This window comes from Montipora capricornis, chromosome 8, assembly GCF_036669925.1.
Source record: "Montipora capricornis isolate CH-2021 chromosome 8, ASM3666992v2, whole genome shotgun sequence".
Classification (NCBI taxonomy): Eukaryota; Metazoa; Cnidaria; class Anthozoa; order Scleractinia; family Acroporidae; genus Montipora; species Montipora capricornis.
Genome location: NC_090890.1, coordinates 3,657,514 through 3,675,013, shown reverse-complemented (window position 1 = coordinate 3,675,013; position 17,500 = coordinate 3,657,514). Strand labels below are relative to the sequence as shown.

General features: G+C 39.2%; 3 protein-coding genes, 1 long non-coding RNA gene and 1 pseudogene across 4 annotated transcripts in view; 2 read left to right on the top strand and 3 right to left on the bottom strand.

The window, feature by feature from the left end:
* Positions 1 to 2,221, bottom strand: part of LOC138058970 (uncharacterized) — a 3,669-nt gene extending 1,448 nt beyond the window's left edge. Inside the window, exon 1 of the mRNA XM_068904450.1 lies at positions 1 to 2,221. This exon is cut by the window's left edge and continues 1,448 nt beyond it. Coding sequence (XP_068760551.1) covers positions 1 to 1,402 — 1,402 coding nt within the window. The 5' untranslated portion in view covers positions 1,403 to 2,221.
* Positions 1 to 17,500, bottom strand: part of LOC138058971 (adenylosuccinate lyase-like) — a 37,581-nt gene that overhangs the window by 5,545 nt on the left and 14,536 nt on the right. The window lies entirely within an intron of this gene.
* Positions 5,043 to 8,296, top strand: LOC138059408 (uncharacterized). The gene is made up of 3 exons (XM_068905008.1): positions 5,043 to 6,489; positions 6,965 to 7,060; positions 7,789 to 8,296. The coding sequence occupies exons 1-3, from the start codon at positions 5,248 to 5,250 to the stop codon at positions 8,284 to 8,286; spliced, it is 1,836 nt and encodes a 611-aa protein (XP_068761109.1). The 5' UTR covers positions 5,043 to 5,247; the 3' UTR covers positions 8,287 to 8,296.
* On the bottom strand, positions 9,357 to 11,846 carry LOC138059409 (uncharacterized; annotated as a pseudogene).
* LOC138014456 (uncharacterized) lies at positions 13,028 to 17,436 on the top strand. Its single transcript, XR_011125315.1, has 4 exons — positions 13,028 to 13,181; positions 15,022 to 15,113; positions 15,686 to 15,779; positions 17,152 to 17,436. It is a non-coding gene; the product is annotated as an uncharacterized lncRNA (long non-coding RNA).

Below are 17,500 nucleotides of genomic sequence, written 5' to 3'. Positions count from 1 at the left end.
GCACGACTGCTATATTTAAGTAAGACATTTGCAGCCACAAGGAAAACGTATTAAAAAAGAAATCAATGCTCAAGGCAATTGAGACACGAACAAAGAACTGGGTTACGAAGTGCATTTTCGAAGAGGACGGGTCAATACTGAAATTGTAAAGCTGAATGAAACCAACCGCTGCTATCAGTGATGTCGACTCACCCAAAATCATCTGAATACTCATGTCGGCAACAAAACGCATGCTCCGTGGTGTGCGAAATCGATCTGCATTCAGTGTGGTCCCTAAATCACATTGTTTAAGCTTCTTGTAAATAAGGTACCACAAATAATCGCGAATAACGATGGTCAGTCTTTCCAATAGATCTATCGCTCCATGCGCGAAGCTAAGGAGTATAAAGAGAGGAAGTTTCGACAACTCGGCTTGCATGACGCGAAAAACTATGGCGGACGCAATGTACAGCACGGCAAGCAATACATGCGCGTCTCCGGGATGAAGAAAGTCGATTCTTTGTGCAGCGAGCCGTACGATCATCTTGGGTGCAGCCGTGAGAAGAAGCAACCCTCCAGCAACCATAGCTTTGTACGTCTCTGTAGCCTCGCCATACAAAGGAATCAACAGATACACCAAAACGAAAGTTATCGGGATTCCAAAAGAAAACTGGGCCACCAGCATTGCGGAAACCTCAAGAGTTTTCTTAATTCGTTTACGTCTTTCACTGTGGCTTTGTTTAGCTATTTTTCTGCCAATGAGTATGCTATTCATGACTAAGATGACGACAAAAAGGCCGTTAAGAGGAAATGACATCCAAGACCTCTTGTAAATTCCATACACTTGCAAGGAGAGCCGGTAACAAGAATCCAGAAAAGCACCGAGGAGATTAAGGACCAACAGATTAAGCTCCTTGATCATAGGCCAACCAAACAAGCACAGCACAATAAGGAAACTCCACAACTGAACAACGTATGCTTCAGAGGTAGCAGCTGTCACTATGATCGCCTGGGTACCTCTAGGAAGAGCCGTCCAGTTTGAGTACTGCATATCGAAGCAAACATCAACTGTATTAAAATCTAGAACCAGTATTAAAATAGCTATGGATCCCAGAGCTATACCACCAACAATCTGAATGAAGAATGCGTTCTTCATGGCTTTCCAGAGCGACTGCCACCATGTTGTCGGTCGCGATTCCTTCCAAGCCATTTTGCTGTTGTCACCTTCAGGAGGGTCATATTCCTGAAAGACCAAATCATTCTCACCGCCAAACTTCTTAAAATCCTCTAAAATATCTTGTTGTTGCAGTAATGGAGCTCCCTCGAGAACTCCTTGCCCTTGGTACGATTGAATAACTCCAGCAGTGAACGTCTCGCTGATATAAAAAAGCAATCCCTCGATCGAGAATGGAGCTCCAGCCATTTATGTCCTGGATGACACACGGTTACTTTCGACTGAAATTTCGTTTTCTGACACACATAGCTTCGCCGAAGGAAGTGAAACAGAAATCCACAGCTTACATCGTCACACTCGATTGATGCTTGCAAAAAGTAGCTTCCTTGACTATCGACCTCTCAGATTATTTACATCAATAAGCTGCGTAAGCGATAACTAATTGTTATTAGTTGGCATATTCAACTATTACCAAAGCGAGTGCGACAAGCCTGTAAGAATCATACTGCGTTTTGTAAACGAACACTGCTATGGAATGCAGAAGGTGACCCGATTTCCATCCCCTATGCTGTCAGAAAACATACCTAACATATCTTTCGTCTGGAAAGCACAAAGGGGGCATTAACGTCCAAATGTGTTGAGTGGTGTTCTTGTAAATTGTATTCTCTGGAGAAAATTCATTTTATCATGAAAGAGACCGCTTCTTGCTCAATTTAAAGTATATTTGATTGCTGAACTAATTCAGCCTACTGCCACTGAATGATTGGCAGATACACACATGCGTGTCAGTTACTGAAATGTACTTAAAACAGATTTATTTTGGATTTGCTTTTCTGTTTTGGGAATAACTTCCGCTCCGGCTGTAAAAACATCAGTCACAAACAAGTCTTTCTCTGGACTACTCGAATTCTGTCAATGAACCATCAGGGCGGACGGGCGTGACTTAATGTGGATTTGCTCAATTGTGCACCGGACCTATATGTATAAAAGTTATTGTAGTTTTGCTACATCAGCCGCGGCTGTATTGTTATGCATGAACTGTGTTTGCTGCAAGAGATAAAAGCCATCAAATATCGCAGTCTGCATCTTCTTCCCTTTCCTGTATTTCTATTAACAAAAAGTGACTCAAGAACAAAGGTCAAGACTAAGTTTTGTGATGACTCTGGAATTGCTCCTCAAAAAAAATATTATTGTGAGAAATGTTGTGACAGTGTTCTGAATTCATGAAGGCAATATTATTGACTTTTCCACTTGACAGATTTCTAGGTTCTTTTTAGATTGAGTTGAGTGATCACGACTATGGGAGTAACAGAGTATGCAAGGCTTCAAAATAACTATTCGTGGAATTAAAACAGTCTCACTAGGTGCGAAAATTGTGAAAGTTTCGTTATTTTTTCATGCAACTGGCACCCGTTCAGGTCCTGAATTCATCATCCACGCACTTGGGCTCGAAGGTCAACTTCACCGTCATTAGAAAGCTCCGACGTCAAAGCGAATTAATGGACGTTTTTATATCATTTATTACATAGCTGGTTAGAAGAGTAAGAGTTTGGGTGTAAACTATGGTTGGCAGAATGGTGCAAAATTCAATAAATCAAAATTGCTTCCAGCAACGACCATCCCGCAGTTCATCATTTTCTCTCTGTGTCAACGATAAAATTCGTCCAAATTCAACGGCTAATACCATAACCAACACTTAAAACACGCCTAATCCAACAACAAAGGTTAGTCAACATCAACGACAACGAATCACCTCAAAACCAACATCGAACGGCGAAATCAACTTCAACGACAAAATACGCGGTTCAACAACTTGAGGACGAGTGAATGAATGGCTATGGTCCGGGAAGGTTGGAACCGAAAAATTCCGGGCGGCCTGAAGGAGCCACCAACCAAAGTACTGAATGGGACTTGTTCTTTATACAAGTGTAACAGATAGTCTTCGATTTGAAAGCGTCAAACTTTACTACAAGCGTTTCCTTAAAGTTTCGAACTCTTCCATACAAGTTTGAAAATGCTTCCTCATGATCATGCATTCACATTCCATTCAGGGTTCAAAATAATATCACAGCTTGTACTCCGAATTTGTAGGCTACCCAGATGTCAATAATGAATGAGCATGTACCCTCAATAGTCAACAACACGATTTGTGAAACATTGAATACCCAAGAAACAATATCAACTTAATTCATGACAACAAGGTCATAGAACTGATATTTGGGGAATCAATTTAATTATCGGTACAATGTATCACGAATTTGAAAGATAGCAATACACATTTTTGTTCATTTTCTGCGATTTGCATGTATGTACTGCTAAGCTAATCAACAAGAATTTGCCAAGAATTAGTTGCCTAGAACGTGATCAAAATCTTCCCGAATTGAAATGAGGAAGCATTTTTTATTTATTTACTTATTTATTTATTTAATCAAGTTTCAGATTTACAATTAAAAAAATTTGACAATCAAATCAATCAACCGACTCCTTAAAAATAAACCACCTATTATTAGAACATAAATAAATCTATAGAATTAATTATGTAATAAAATTACCTTAAAAGTTACCATGAATGGACCAATGATTAGGTAAAATACAACGTGATTATTCCAGCTTCAATTGTGGCTAACCAAAATCCCCAGGTCTTTCTCAACATCAACACGATCTAACTTAATCCCACCAAGGTAATAGTCCCTATCATCAATTGATCTTATACGAGCCACCCTTAAAACCTTACGCTTCTTGGCATTAAACTCCATACCTCATATAGAAGACCACTGGAATAACTTATTCCAGTCATCCTGCAATTTTTCGCCGTCATCGCGTCCAAGAATTGACCGAAAACACTTTGAGTCATCAGCAAAGAGGATATAACGATGTTTCCTTTGAAACTGCATTGGGCATATCATTGAAAAAAGCAAGAACAGTAAAAGCCCCAAAATTGACCCTTGCGGGGCTCCAGGTGTTACAGGGAGGAAATCAGACGACTCGTTATCTATCACGACTCTGTGTCTTTTACCCGATAAATATGATCTAAACCAAGCTAACAAGGATCCGCCAATGCCAAGGCATTCAAGCTTAAATAGGAGCTTTTCGTGAGACACACGATCAAAGCCTTAGAAAAATCTAGATAAATAACATCAACTTGTTGTCTCCTCTCAAGAGCAACAGCGAATTGATGAACAACTTGAGATAGTTGAGAGACAGTGGATTTTCCTGGCAGGAAACCATGCTGCCAATGGGTAAGATGAGGGCAAATAATACCAAAGATCTCATTATGAACTTGTCTTTCCAAAATTTTAGATAAAACACCAAGAAGTGAAATACCACGGTAGTTTATGGAAAGCCAAATGGTGCAAAATTCAAGAACCAAAATTGCCTTAACATTCAACAAGTTTCCTATCAAGCTCAAGGCAGATTTCAATCAAGCTCAACAAAATCAAGTCACTTTCAACGAATTTTCTCTCAAGGTCAAGACATAATTTTAAGCAAGCTCAACAAAATGAAGTCATCACGTTCAACAAATTTTCTTTCAAGGTCAAGAGACGTTTGAGTCAAGCTCAAGAATGAATTAAATCACTTTCAAAGAATGAATTATCTCAATTTCAGGCTTCGTTCCACTACCGACACCAAATTAATTGACACGTTCTAACAACTTGAACCTTCAAGATCAAGCCGCGATCACCATCACGCTTTCTTGCATCAAACAACGTTGTCAACAAACTCCATACACTGTCAACAAACTGCGAACACTGTCAACAAACTGCGAACACTGTCAACAAAGGAGTTAACCCACAATGCAACATTCACTGCAACTTGGGTGGCCTACAGGTTGTATAAGGCATACCATAATACGTTTTCTCGTTCAAAACTCAACCAAAATGGCGGGAAGTTCTGACGGATTGGAAGAAATAGTTCGAAGATGTGTGCGCGAAGAATTGGAAAATTCTAGAGGGAATTCCACTACCCAGACTTTGGTTAATAGAACAAGAAACCTGATTCGTTCATCTGCGTCCTTTGCTGCAAGACAACTAGGCGAAACCAGTCAACAACCTGTACAATCAGCGCTAGTGCCTACTTGTCGAAGTGCACCAGCCATGTCCGCTCGAGCACTCGATAGATCGACTTCTTTGACCGGACACCCATTACGAAAAAGGAAAGCTCCTGCTTCAAGGCAAAAGGCACATGTTGTACCGAAGACAGTGTTTCTTCTTGATGAAGTAAAGATTAACGTTGATGACGAGGAAGAAGATGCAGGTGAAAATGAAGAGTACACAATTAAAGAGGAAATGATATTAGTGAAAGGGGAGTTTGATTTGTTAACCGGCGCAAACGAACAGACAATTCGCCAAGAATTGAAGGAATTATTTAAAGTCAAATTTCCACTGATATCAGAGAATGACTTTGACTTTGTGAAGAGAGAGAGAAACACAATTTTGTCACCTGTAGTGAAAGAAAACCATTCATGGGACTATGCACATGTGAAGCATCTTTGTGGTGCTGGTAAGCTTTACGTTAGATTGAATATCAACAAGGATGTAATTGGAGGTACATATACACCTACTTCTGATGATAGTGATAGCACCTTACCAGCTATGTTGCCTCCAAGTAGTTACAAGCCCACTTCTTCAGCAAACACAACAACATCCATTTTTGTGGGTGACGAAGTACCATCAACATCATCAGATGTTTCGCTCATGGATGAAAACATTTCCTCTTTGACTGAGTTGTTTCCCGAGGCTGAACTAAGTGATATCAGAGATGCCCTCAATCACTGTGGTTCTCTTGAATTGGCAGCTGAGAAGTTGAGTGAGAAAGCAGATACATGTGAGCAGTCTAGTACAGCTGTGGATGCTTCAGGGATACTTAAGCATCTCAAGTTGAAAATGGAAGGGTATGGTCTGGCTGAGAAAATTAAAGTGGACAGAGATGATCTGGTTCTTGATTTATTTCATTATTACAAGGACCCTAACTTTGATCCAGATTTGCAGATTAAGTTACAGTTCAGAAGAGAGCCAGCAATTGATAATGGAGGAGTGCTTCGTCAAGCGTACGAAGATGCTTTCCTTGCATTAGCAAAGGGAGAAGTAGGGTTAAAGATGTTTCAAGGCCCATACGAACGTTTAGTTCCTATATACCGAAGTGACAACGTGCTAAATGGAGTGTTTGAAGTTCTTGGTAAAATGGTTGCCCACAGTATGATCCAAGGTGGGCCAGGGTTCCCCTATTTGTCACCTGTTGTATATTGGTATATTGCAACTGGAGATTTGCAGCAGGGTGTCGCAAGGGCTAGTGTCATGGACATCAGTGATGGAATCTTGGCTGGCTATGTCGCAAGGGTAAGTGTTGCATTTAGTTTTTCCCCCTATTATATTTCTAGTACTGTACTTCCAACAGTTTGATAAGAGAACAAAAAGTGATATAATATTTTGTACTCTGCTATGCCTTGTACCCTTCAATAGTTATTAACACAGTAAAAGTTAACTACTGTAATCTGTTCCAGTATGAACTTTGATTTTGCTTGTTTCTGTTAATATTGCCCTGGTAATTGGTACGGTATGTAAATTGGTTAAGTTAAAGTGCTTTACTGTGTCTTGGTGGTGAAAATTCCACAAAATGCAATTTTCCAGTGAAAACTTCAGATGTAATAAAAAAGTAATATCCTAAAGGGAATGATAATTTATTAACATTGCACAATCCTTTATAATTTGTAAGGTCCCGTATTTTATGGTGGAAAGGACTTAATAATATTTTCTTTTTAGAAACCATCCATGGGTTTCTTATACCATTTTTTGCTATTACTGCAAATTACAGGTTAGAGATGCAACATCTGAGGACATTGAAAACATCAACCACGAAGATGAATTTGTACAGCTGATGCAAAATTGTGGGGAAAGAAGACTGTTGACGGTAAGAAAACAAAAGGGATGTTGCCGTTTTATTATTTTTTTTCTTTGTTTTTTTTTTAGTAATAGTAGTAGTTTGGCTTGTACATACACACTTAATCTATTTATGTGTGCTCTGAAGGTATGTGGTCATATTTTGTCCATTATAATTATAGGCTTACAAATGTCACAAATGTAGGAATATGATTGTATTATACAGGGAAACCTGTATTAAGTGTGCAATGTATTAAACACACACTGTGTAGTAAGCAAAGACAAGCTTCAGCGAGTCCCAAACTTTTCATATCATATTTTCTGTAAGGCAAACTTGCATTTAGCACACAGGTTTATTAAGCTGTCAGTAGCAAGGGTCTGGTGTATTTCTGTTTATTATACAGGTTTTACTGTAGTTATTAGAATTAATGTTAGAGCTTTTTAATGTACCTGTAACGGTCTTAAGTTATGGGTGTATGTGAAAAAGTTCTTGTATCTTGGATGTACAGTGATGTTTTTTCCCTGCCAATAAGAACAATAAAAATAAGGATAATTTCATCCATCATAACTTGGGTATCTGGTGAGGATGAAAGACAGTCAGAGAGGAATTGAAAAAAGCCATTTTCATATAGTGTAATCTAGTTCATACATGTTTAGCTCACTTCACTCTTAATTTTCTTGAACTTGTTCTGCAATTCTTGAAGTTTAAATGCAATCTAAATGATTAAAATAATTTTAAATGTATGTTGCAATTTGCAGGAACAGAACAAATTAGCAGTGGTTCAAGCTCTTGTGTATCACGAAACACTTATCAAGCACAAAGGAGTTCTTGATCAGTTCAGAAAGGGATTAGCTATTCTGGGTCTATTAAAAGAAATTGAAAAAGCACCAAGTAAATTTGAGCACCTTTTTGTACATCAAAAAGGTGAAATTAATGCAGATTTTGTCAAATCTTTGCTGTGTTTGCCAGATTCCACCAACCCGAGAGTAATGAGTGTAACACACATGTTATTAAGTTTCATTGCCAGTGCTAATGAAGATATGTTGTGTAAATTTTTAGGCTTTGTTACTGGATGCAAATCTGCAACGTCAGCTTTGCTCCCAGGTTGTGTTAATGTTAGTGTTGAAGATACCCCAAACATTTTTGCTTCAACTTGTACCATGGAACTGAAGTTACCTTTACATTTCAGTTGCTTTGAGCAGTTTGGTGCATGCTTGAATGCAGTTCTTGGAAGCTCCTCTTTTAATACTGTATAACCTTGGGTTAATTCAGTGTCAGTCACTGTCATAACACAACTTCTCATTTACCCTGCATTAGCAAGACTACCTCATGAATTTCGAATTGCCTGCATGTTTGTTGTTTTTTCATGTGCATTATTACGTAGTAAAACGTTTAACTTGTCTGGGACCTATTAGTGCATTGTTCTTATTGTTAAGTTTGAAAACAATCAATGGTTTCTGTGACAGCTGTGTCATCCAATGCAAGAGACACGGTTCGCCATATTTCTACACCATTATGAGTTCTGTTCAAATTCCCTGTTTCAAAACAAAAGTAAGCCAGAACGTCTTCCTTTCTGGGACCGAAGCTCAGACAAGTGTAAGGTTGCTGCCTAACGATCGCCCGGTCGCCTGGGGCGCCTTACTTGCGAGCGCGGGCGACCAAATTTCTGAACGAGTAGCCCGAACGGGCGCCCTGATTCATCCTCACTTTCTTGTAAATATGAGCCCAGCTGGAATTAATTAATTCTGGGCTCTTGAAAAAATGACTTTGGCTACTAACTTTTAATGTTGGAAGCCCGAAGGGCTCCCCGAAAATTTCCTTAGGCAGCAGCCTTGAAGTGTCATGTTTGTTTTAACAATTCAGTGTCTGGCTAACAATTGTTGTGTTATACTATTGTTCTTGAAAGGTTATGAAGTTTTTATTAAGTTGACAAATTAACTCCGCTACATTTTGCAAATTTTGGTCCTTGAAAATTCAGGTTAATGTGGCCTTGTCCATTCCAATGTACTTTTCTGAGCTAAAATTCATGACTTTTGGTGGTGGTTGTGTATGCACCATACAGTGTAAAGGTCATGGAAAAATGGCAGCTGGGGTAATATTCTCTTGTTGATATTAAAATCAGCCTCACTAACATTTTTGGGTGGGTATATTATTTTGTAAATTCTCTACTTTCTCAAATCCCATAATACACCTCCCCAACAAGTTGCATAGGCATTGTTTTCGATTTCTTGTGAGACATCTTCATGCCCCAAGAGAAATCAAAAAGAATGATTATGCACAAGTTGGGGGCGGGGGGGAGGGACAAGATGTATGGGATTTGAGAAGTAGAGAATTGGTGGAAATTCTATTGTAGATTTTTATTGTAAGGATGTTGTGGTTGGTTTTCACACAAAAGTAGTTTATGAGCAAAAATGGCATTAAAGGTTGGCATTTTGTCCAGTTCTTGGTGTTACTTATTTATTATTTATGCAACATGATTTTATGTTGAGTTTTTTGGTTTTCGTTTTTTATTTGGGAAATAAACCCCATGTTAAAACAGAAACCCATAAGGGTTGAAACGTGTAACGGCCCCTTGTGTGCTGGGAAACAAGCTTCTGAATATTCGATTTGCTAAGTACCATATTTGGAACAACAAGAGCGAGGGGTTTCCAAATATGGTACTTAGCACTGAAACATTCAACCAATCAGTTCGCACTGAATATTCGGAAGCTGTGAACGCACGTTACTCGTTTCAAACCTTATGGGTTTCTGGTTAAAGCTAATAAAGACTGATGTGTAGCAATCCCAGTCTTCAGTGAGCTTGAAGGGAATAATTGTTTTAGTGTAATTTTCGGTGGTGAATATCAAGAAAATGCAAAACAACATGCCAAAACATGATAAAAAGGCACGAAAAGTGCTAGATTAGCTTAGCAGCCGCGCCTCCAAAATTTTATATTCACCAGGTAGCGCGGTGAATATGACACTAAATTCTTAGATTCACCGCTGACAATTACACTAATACTTCAATGATACTAACGTATATACAACGATGAATAACAGAGAACATGATTTATGCTGTGAGTAGCATACATAACACTATTCCTCTTTCCCGGATCAAAATTATTTTCTCCGGTAATTCTGAATTTCACCTCTTTTAGTATACTCTAGATACTACCATTTAAGTAAAAGTTGGCGTTCACGACAATGTCATGGTTATCACTCCTCGACATGTTATTCTACTCTGTATTCTGTGTTAATAGCAATAAACCATCCTGAAACAAATCAATCCCAAAGCTATCTGAATGTTGTAAAGGATCAATATTCTGCCTGAGCAAAGTTAAGGTGCCAGTGGGTAAGTCAATATTCACATCTTCGACTATTACCGTGGAAAGTCCATCATCACAGGGCGTCGGTGCAAAGGGGTCGAAACCATACCATTCAAGGTCATCAACATCCCTTCCGGATTCTGCTATATCAGAAAGTCCTATGAGTGGATGATTTCTTATGTCAAGCACCCCATTTGTCCACATTTGAAGTGGAGACCATTGGCGTTCCGTTCTCATAGGATGGTGATTCCATGCAGCGGAAAATGACTGGAGGGCCTTATTTATTCTGGGGGTAAAAATGTAGTGTAGTACAAACTTGTGCAAACTGTTGTTTCGCTGAAGCTGTCCGGATTCCTCCATGGCCTGAAATGTGTAATAAAAAATATGGCACACAGTACAAAACACATCCCGCCAGAGACGCTCGATGCGTTGATTATGCACCGATGTTCCAGCCAGGAAACTTCCTCTATTTGGACCACGCACGTCTTCCATTAACTGCCAAACGCCAACATTTTCTCCACCATGATCACTCCGTACTCTTGAAGGCCAGTGATAGCGCTCAGTAGCAGAGTGAAAAAGACGAGTCACAGTGTCTTTTCTGTTGTTAGTGGAGCAGTGAAGGTACACTATCAGCCTCGAGAAACCGTCTATTCCTCCGTGTATCACAAATCCCCAGTTCACGAGACTATGGTGGCCGTCAATGTGCCACAGACTGTTGGGCCCTTGAACTGAATATGCTCGTCTTGAAACAACAATAGCCCATCTGATGCGAGAATTACGTGGATCTAATCGAGACATGCTTGCCCTTACTCTGCGGCGCTGTAGTCTGAAGCCAAGTGACTTAAGGAAACCTTGGACTATGGAACAACCCACAAGACTTCCGTGCTCTTCAATAAACTGTTTGACATAAAAGTCTATTCGTTCATCAGACAATTCAGAAAATCCTGTTGTTTCCTGTAGACCATATTCAACAACACGTCTTCTTATAGTCCACCTTGATACCAGGAGCATGTCTGCAATTTGTTTCCAGGTGAAACCGTATGAGCGCAATTCAATGAGAACATCCTCTTTGATTTCAAACTTTGGCCTGCCCGGTCGTCCACTTCGCCCAACATTTGGGAATTCTAATGAATAAATTGCCAGGTTAGTGCAAGGAGAGCCTGTTTGAGTTTCCCTTCTTGTCCATTCTAAAAACAAAATACGGACGTTGTTAAAAATTTCTTGTACAACCGAAGCACACTCAAGTCTTGCATTGATCACCAAAGGTACGATCTGTTGAAGCGCAAGAAGGGCTGACTCCATTCGAATAACTATATTTTCTTGCAATCTGTAATCTGTTGAGTTGTAAAAGGCTTCATAATCATTCATTAAATAGAGCAATTCTTCAAAGAATTGCTCCCATCCTAAGGTGTTTGCATCCATCTTCAATTTTTGGCGGGAAAATATCGAAATGCATTATGGGTTAATAATTCCGGAATAGTATACGAGGTAGTTATTGAAACAACTTGCATTGTGGGTTAACTCCTTTGTTGACAGTGTACGGAGTTTGTTGACAACGTTGTTTGATGCAAGAAAGCGTGATGGTGATCGCGGCTTGATCTTGAAGGTTCAAGTTGTTAGAACGTGACAATTAATTTGGTGTCGGTAGTGGAACGAAGCCTGAAATTGAGATAATTCATTCTTTGAAAGTGATTTAATTCATTCTTGAGCTTGACTCAAACGTCTCTTGACCTTGAAAGAAAATTTGTTGAACGTGATGACTTCATTTTGTTGAGCTTGCTTAAAATTATGTCTTGACCTTGAGAGAAAATTCGTTGAAAGTGACTTGATTTTGTTGAGCTTGATTGAAATCTGCCTTGAGCTTGATAGGAAACTTGTTGAATGTGAAGGCAATTTTGGTTCTTGAATTTTGCACCATTTGGCTTTCCATAGTAGTTTGAAACTATCGTCTTTGACTCACATTTATGAATATGGACAAGATTTGCGTCTTTCCATTTTTCAGGAAATGTCTCAAGCTCTCAGTAAGGACAAATTAACTAATCTGCATAACGAAGGTGAAATTTCATTAGCATATGCTTGCAATAACTTACTTGGAAGACCAAGGAGAGCTTTATTAACATCAAGCGATTGCAGCTGTTTAAGAATGTTGCTAGGGGTAACGCGAACTTCCGATAATTCATAATTCAAGATGGCGCCGTAAACCCTTCCATGATGACAACGGAAAAAGAAAAGTTGGCGAATATTCTGCAACGCACATACCTTCATGACCAGATCTGAAAGAACCGAGGGAACTTAAAAATAGATGACTTTTGACGTTTCAAGACACGATATAAAACCCAAAAAGAAAGAAGAACACAGGGCACAGAAACACGTGGCCACCACCCATGACATCGATCAGTTGCGTCCAAAAGCGATCGCACTTAAAAACACCTCAAATCTTTGCAAAAGAGTTTCGAAACTTTTAAGAAACGTTTGTAGTAAAGTTTGACACTTTCTATTGCTCACAATGTAAGACTAACTGTTACAAATATATAAAGAACAAGTCCCATTCAATACTTTGCCCAGTGGCTCCTCCAGGCCCCTTGTTCTATTGCCAGCATGCCGGAATTTTCAGGTTCCAACCTTCCCCGACCATAGCCAGTCGCTCGTCCCAAACTTTTGAGTCGCTTATTTTGTTGTTGAAGTTGATATCGATGTTCGATGTTGGTTTTGAGGTGATTCGTTGTCGTTGATGTTGACTTAGTTTTGTTGTTGGAGCAGGCGTGTTTTAAGTGTTGAATGTTGTATTAGCAATTGAACTTGGACGAATTTTACTGCCGACCCAGTGAGAAAATGTTGAACTGCAGGTTGGTTGTTGATGTTGGAAATAATTTTGATTTGTTGAATTTTGCAATATTCCCCCAACCATAGTAAACGGTAGGTGCTTCAGTTAATATTCAACGACTATAGTAGTTTTCACGTCACGTCATCGCCGTAGCTTTGGTTAGCTCCTTTTGTTCGTCCACCAGCAATACACCGTATTCATATTCTCAGTATTGGACTGGAACTAGCTTGCAATAGAGGCTAATGCGGGGAAATCTTTTCAAATGCAAATGCTTTTTAATATATTCCCCCGCATTGGCCTCCATTGCAAGCTAGTTCCAGTCCAATACTGAGAATACGAATATGGTCTATTGCACATTGCAACATAGTTATCTGTGTCTCTAGAGAATAGTTGCAAACCACCTATCGTATAGTGAAAAGAAAAACAGTCAAAGTGAAATAGTATTGTTTTGTAAGAGCGTGAACTTTCAATTAATTTCCCACAACTGAGACGTTCCAAAACCTACCTTATTCCACATGACTGACTTTTGTAAACAATATATTTTAAAAGAAAAATGGGTAAATGAATGACAACTGAGCTCCCATGGTGACTGAGAAGATGTAATAAGTTCCTCGAACGGAGGTGACGGTACCCTTATTAGCGAAAGCGAGGACATAAATACAAGAAATGAAACTAAAATACCAATACGTGTGGCATTACGCTTGATCAACTCAAGGAAAAGTCAAGACAATTTATGTGCACCTGTGGGCTTGATTTCAGATCGTGTCTAAAATGACAAAAATGGAAGGAGCAGTTGAGAGGAAATGCGAAACGCCGCACTGCAGAGCCAACGCTTGTCTTTGAGCTCCATGCAGTCGTTGAAATCCTGGGAGAACTCCACGGGAAGAATGTGAAGAATCGAACAATTAACTATTGTGACTTTGATGTCTGTGCTTGACATAATTGTTCAATTTAAGGTATAATTATCGCACCGCCTATTCCACGCACGATGGTGTGAAACATCTTTTTCCCTTCAGCAGTGATACCTCGCTTGAATAAGTAAACATTATTGCAAGGAACAGTAAATAATTGTTATAAGCTCAGTCCTGTCACAAGGAACAGCGGAACATTTTTATTTCACAGAAACTGTAATGGACGAGAATACATTTGTCGGATTCGTTTGTTTAAAGTGTTTGGTTTTAAAGTAGGTTCGCATGTGTAAGCAACATGATTATGTGCCACAAGATAAGTCTATACATACAAAGTCTACAGACAAAAAATTGACCACTCCCCAGTACTTATCATTCTGATTTCACAAAACGTTTTCAGCACCCGACAGGTCTATTGTGAAGATTAAGACAACTTATCATTGTCCCTAAACGTAAGACGTATTCACCTCGTGGAAGACTTTACAAAGCAAGACTTGAACCGGACAACCTGACAAATGGGTTTTTTTTTTTTGAACATGGGTTTTTCTCAAGTGGTGCTCTTCTTACGAGTCTTGAAGCCTGGTTTATTCACGTTTCTTCCTAACCTCGTGGTTCAGACAAACGTACACCTACCATAAAGCCCTGGGGCAAACGCGTAATTTCTCTTCAAAAGCACTTGACCGTGCCCTATATGTGTGGGAGGTTTTTATACCAGTATGCTTCGTATTTGCCTCGATTGAGTAAACAAGTTTAATCCAAGAAACGCGCTTTATAAAGTTGCTGCCGAAGACAAACCGCGGCAAGTCATACTAGGGCATCTGGTCTGTAAAGGTGTTTCAACATAATTTACAGCTGTATTCAACCAAGAAGACATGTCTCCATCAAGGGTATTTTTTCTGCGTGCATTGTTTGGTGCAATGGTAAGCGGAACTATCGTCGTGCTCTGTATTCTAGCAATGACACAGGATGCAGCTACAGAAGAACCTGAGGGTGGATCTAAAAAGGCTCCCCAGGAACACGATGAGAGAGACTAAGAAGCCAAAACGGTAAGAGATCTTTAACAATGATTACTTTTACAAGATTAGATTGCCTACTTCCAAAACCCCTTCAAAAAGCGTAACTGGAATTGCAAGATTTCTAGGTTTGTTTTCCCTTCCTTTTTAAATTACGGCCACCTGTTTTTGCTTTTTAAATTACGCTGTTTTATTATAAGAAATACTTGTCCAGGTGCATTGCAAATATAAAAACTTAAAAGCTCAGTTTGCGAAAGTGATTGCTTATGAAAATAAATGCGCTGGTTGATTAACACAAATTGTTCAACCAGAACGGAAAATATGACCATTTCAAGTGCAGATCGGTCTGCAGTATTCACCGATTGGTTCAGTGGACTGTAACAAGAAAGCGCTTATAGTTTCCATCGAGCAATATCTGGGACCGTGTTCTCCTTGTTCGAGCAATAAACCCCGCACCTTCACAGACATCTGTACCCGTTTTACATTTAGAAAACATGATGCCGTTTCTTTTTTAAGCAAGGGGGTGATAGCTAAAAAATATTGCAACCAAAGTCCTACCCTGCACTTGTTTGACCCCCCGCCCCTCTTGTTTTTCTTTCTGACAGTGACGGAGCAGTTCAGTTGATGATGATGACTGATATGCATAACCAGTTGACTGTTTGATATGGACAACTTACTAGACGTTCATTAATGTAAAGGGTGAATAGCTTAGTTTTACATTGCATTGCTTAGTTTTAAAGCATAATTATCACGAGAGCCAGATGCTTGTGCTTGATCTTGTCTTTGAAGAATTGTACTAAATGAGACATTTGAATGTCAAAATAACTGTCACGAAGGATTTGGAATCAAATGGAATAATTGATTGTCACTCGAGTCGAGTCGATATTATTGTCTTTGAGTGACTATACGTATTTGCTCAATTCGGTTGAATTCTTTGACGCTTTGTTGCGGAACGATGCTGTGTGATTGTCACTCGAGTCGAGTCGATATTATTATCCTTGAGTGACTATACGTATTTGCTCAATTTGGTTGAATTCTTTGACGCTTTAAAATGTAAAAACGTTCTCTGGTTAAAAAAAACGGTTAAAAACAATCATGAGCTTTCGGCTATCAGTCTATAGCCTTTAACGAAGGCTCGTTAAAGGCTATAGACTGATAGCCGAAAGCTCATGATTGTTTTTAACCGTTTTTTAACCAGAGAACGTTTGTACATTTTAATATGTCTTATCCTGGTTACAGTTCTATTTTACTCTTTGACGCTTTGTTGCGGAAAGATGCTGTGTGATTGTCACTCGAGTCGAGTCGATATTATTGTCCTTGAGTGACTATACGTATTTGGTCAATTCGGTTGAATTCTTTGACGCTTTGTTGCGGAACGATGCTGTATGATTGTCACTCGAGTCGAGTCGATATTATTTTCCTTGAGTGACAAAAAGTATTTGCTTAATTCGGTTGAATTCTTTGACGCTTTGTTGCGGAACGATGCTGTGTGATCGTCACTCGAGTCGAGTCGATATTATTGTCCTTGAGTGACTATACGTATCTGCTCAATTCGGTTGAATTCTTTGACGCTTTGTTGCCCACCCCAACAGACATTAAGAAAATGTATTTCACCGTTTCTATTTAGTAAGCGCGTGCATGATAACTAAAATTGTCACATACGGGGCAAAATTACTGAATGCTATTAGCATTAAATTGGCTAAGACGAAGGGCATTTTTCTTAATCGCGAGGGCACTTGTGGTAATCAAGAGGGCGCGATTACTTGATCCTGATGGGTTGCTTATCCACAGCAAGCGAAGTTACAAAAGAATCTTCTTCCAGATGCGGAGACATTTAAGCGCTATTTCTGGTGACAGCAACGATTTATTGAAAGCGTGTTAAGTTGATTTACATTGAATGAGCTTCCCTCAATAATTTTGTCCTTAATGTGATAAACATGAAATCGCAATGTGCCCTCGGTCACATTTCAACGTTTTCCAGCGAAGCGAAACGTACGCGTGGCACATTGCGCTGAGATATACAAATCATACACCCCAAGTCTTACCCTGTATTTCTTTTGTTTTGTGGCAGTGACGAATAACGGAGCAGTTTGATGTTTGGAAGACGCATTTAAAGAAGGATTTTGATATACATAATCAGTTGACTGTTTGATATGGACAATTTACTAACCTTAAATTTTGTTAACTGCCTATGAAGAAATTATTTAGCACACGTTAAATTACATTGAGGGTGAACGGCTTAGTTTTAACATTGAAAGCATATCGTAAACGCCGGCTACTTTAGCTCGTCTTTGAAGAAATGTCAGAAATGAGCCATTTGAATGCCAAAATAACTATCACGAAGCGTTCTGAACCAAACGGAATAAAATAAAACTAAGGATATTGTGTATAACTTCGTCTCACCGTATTTTTTTCCTTTT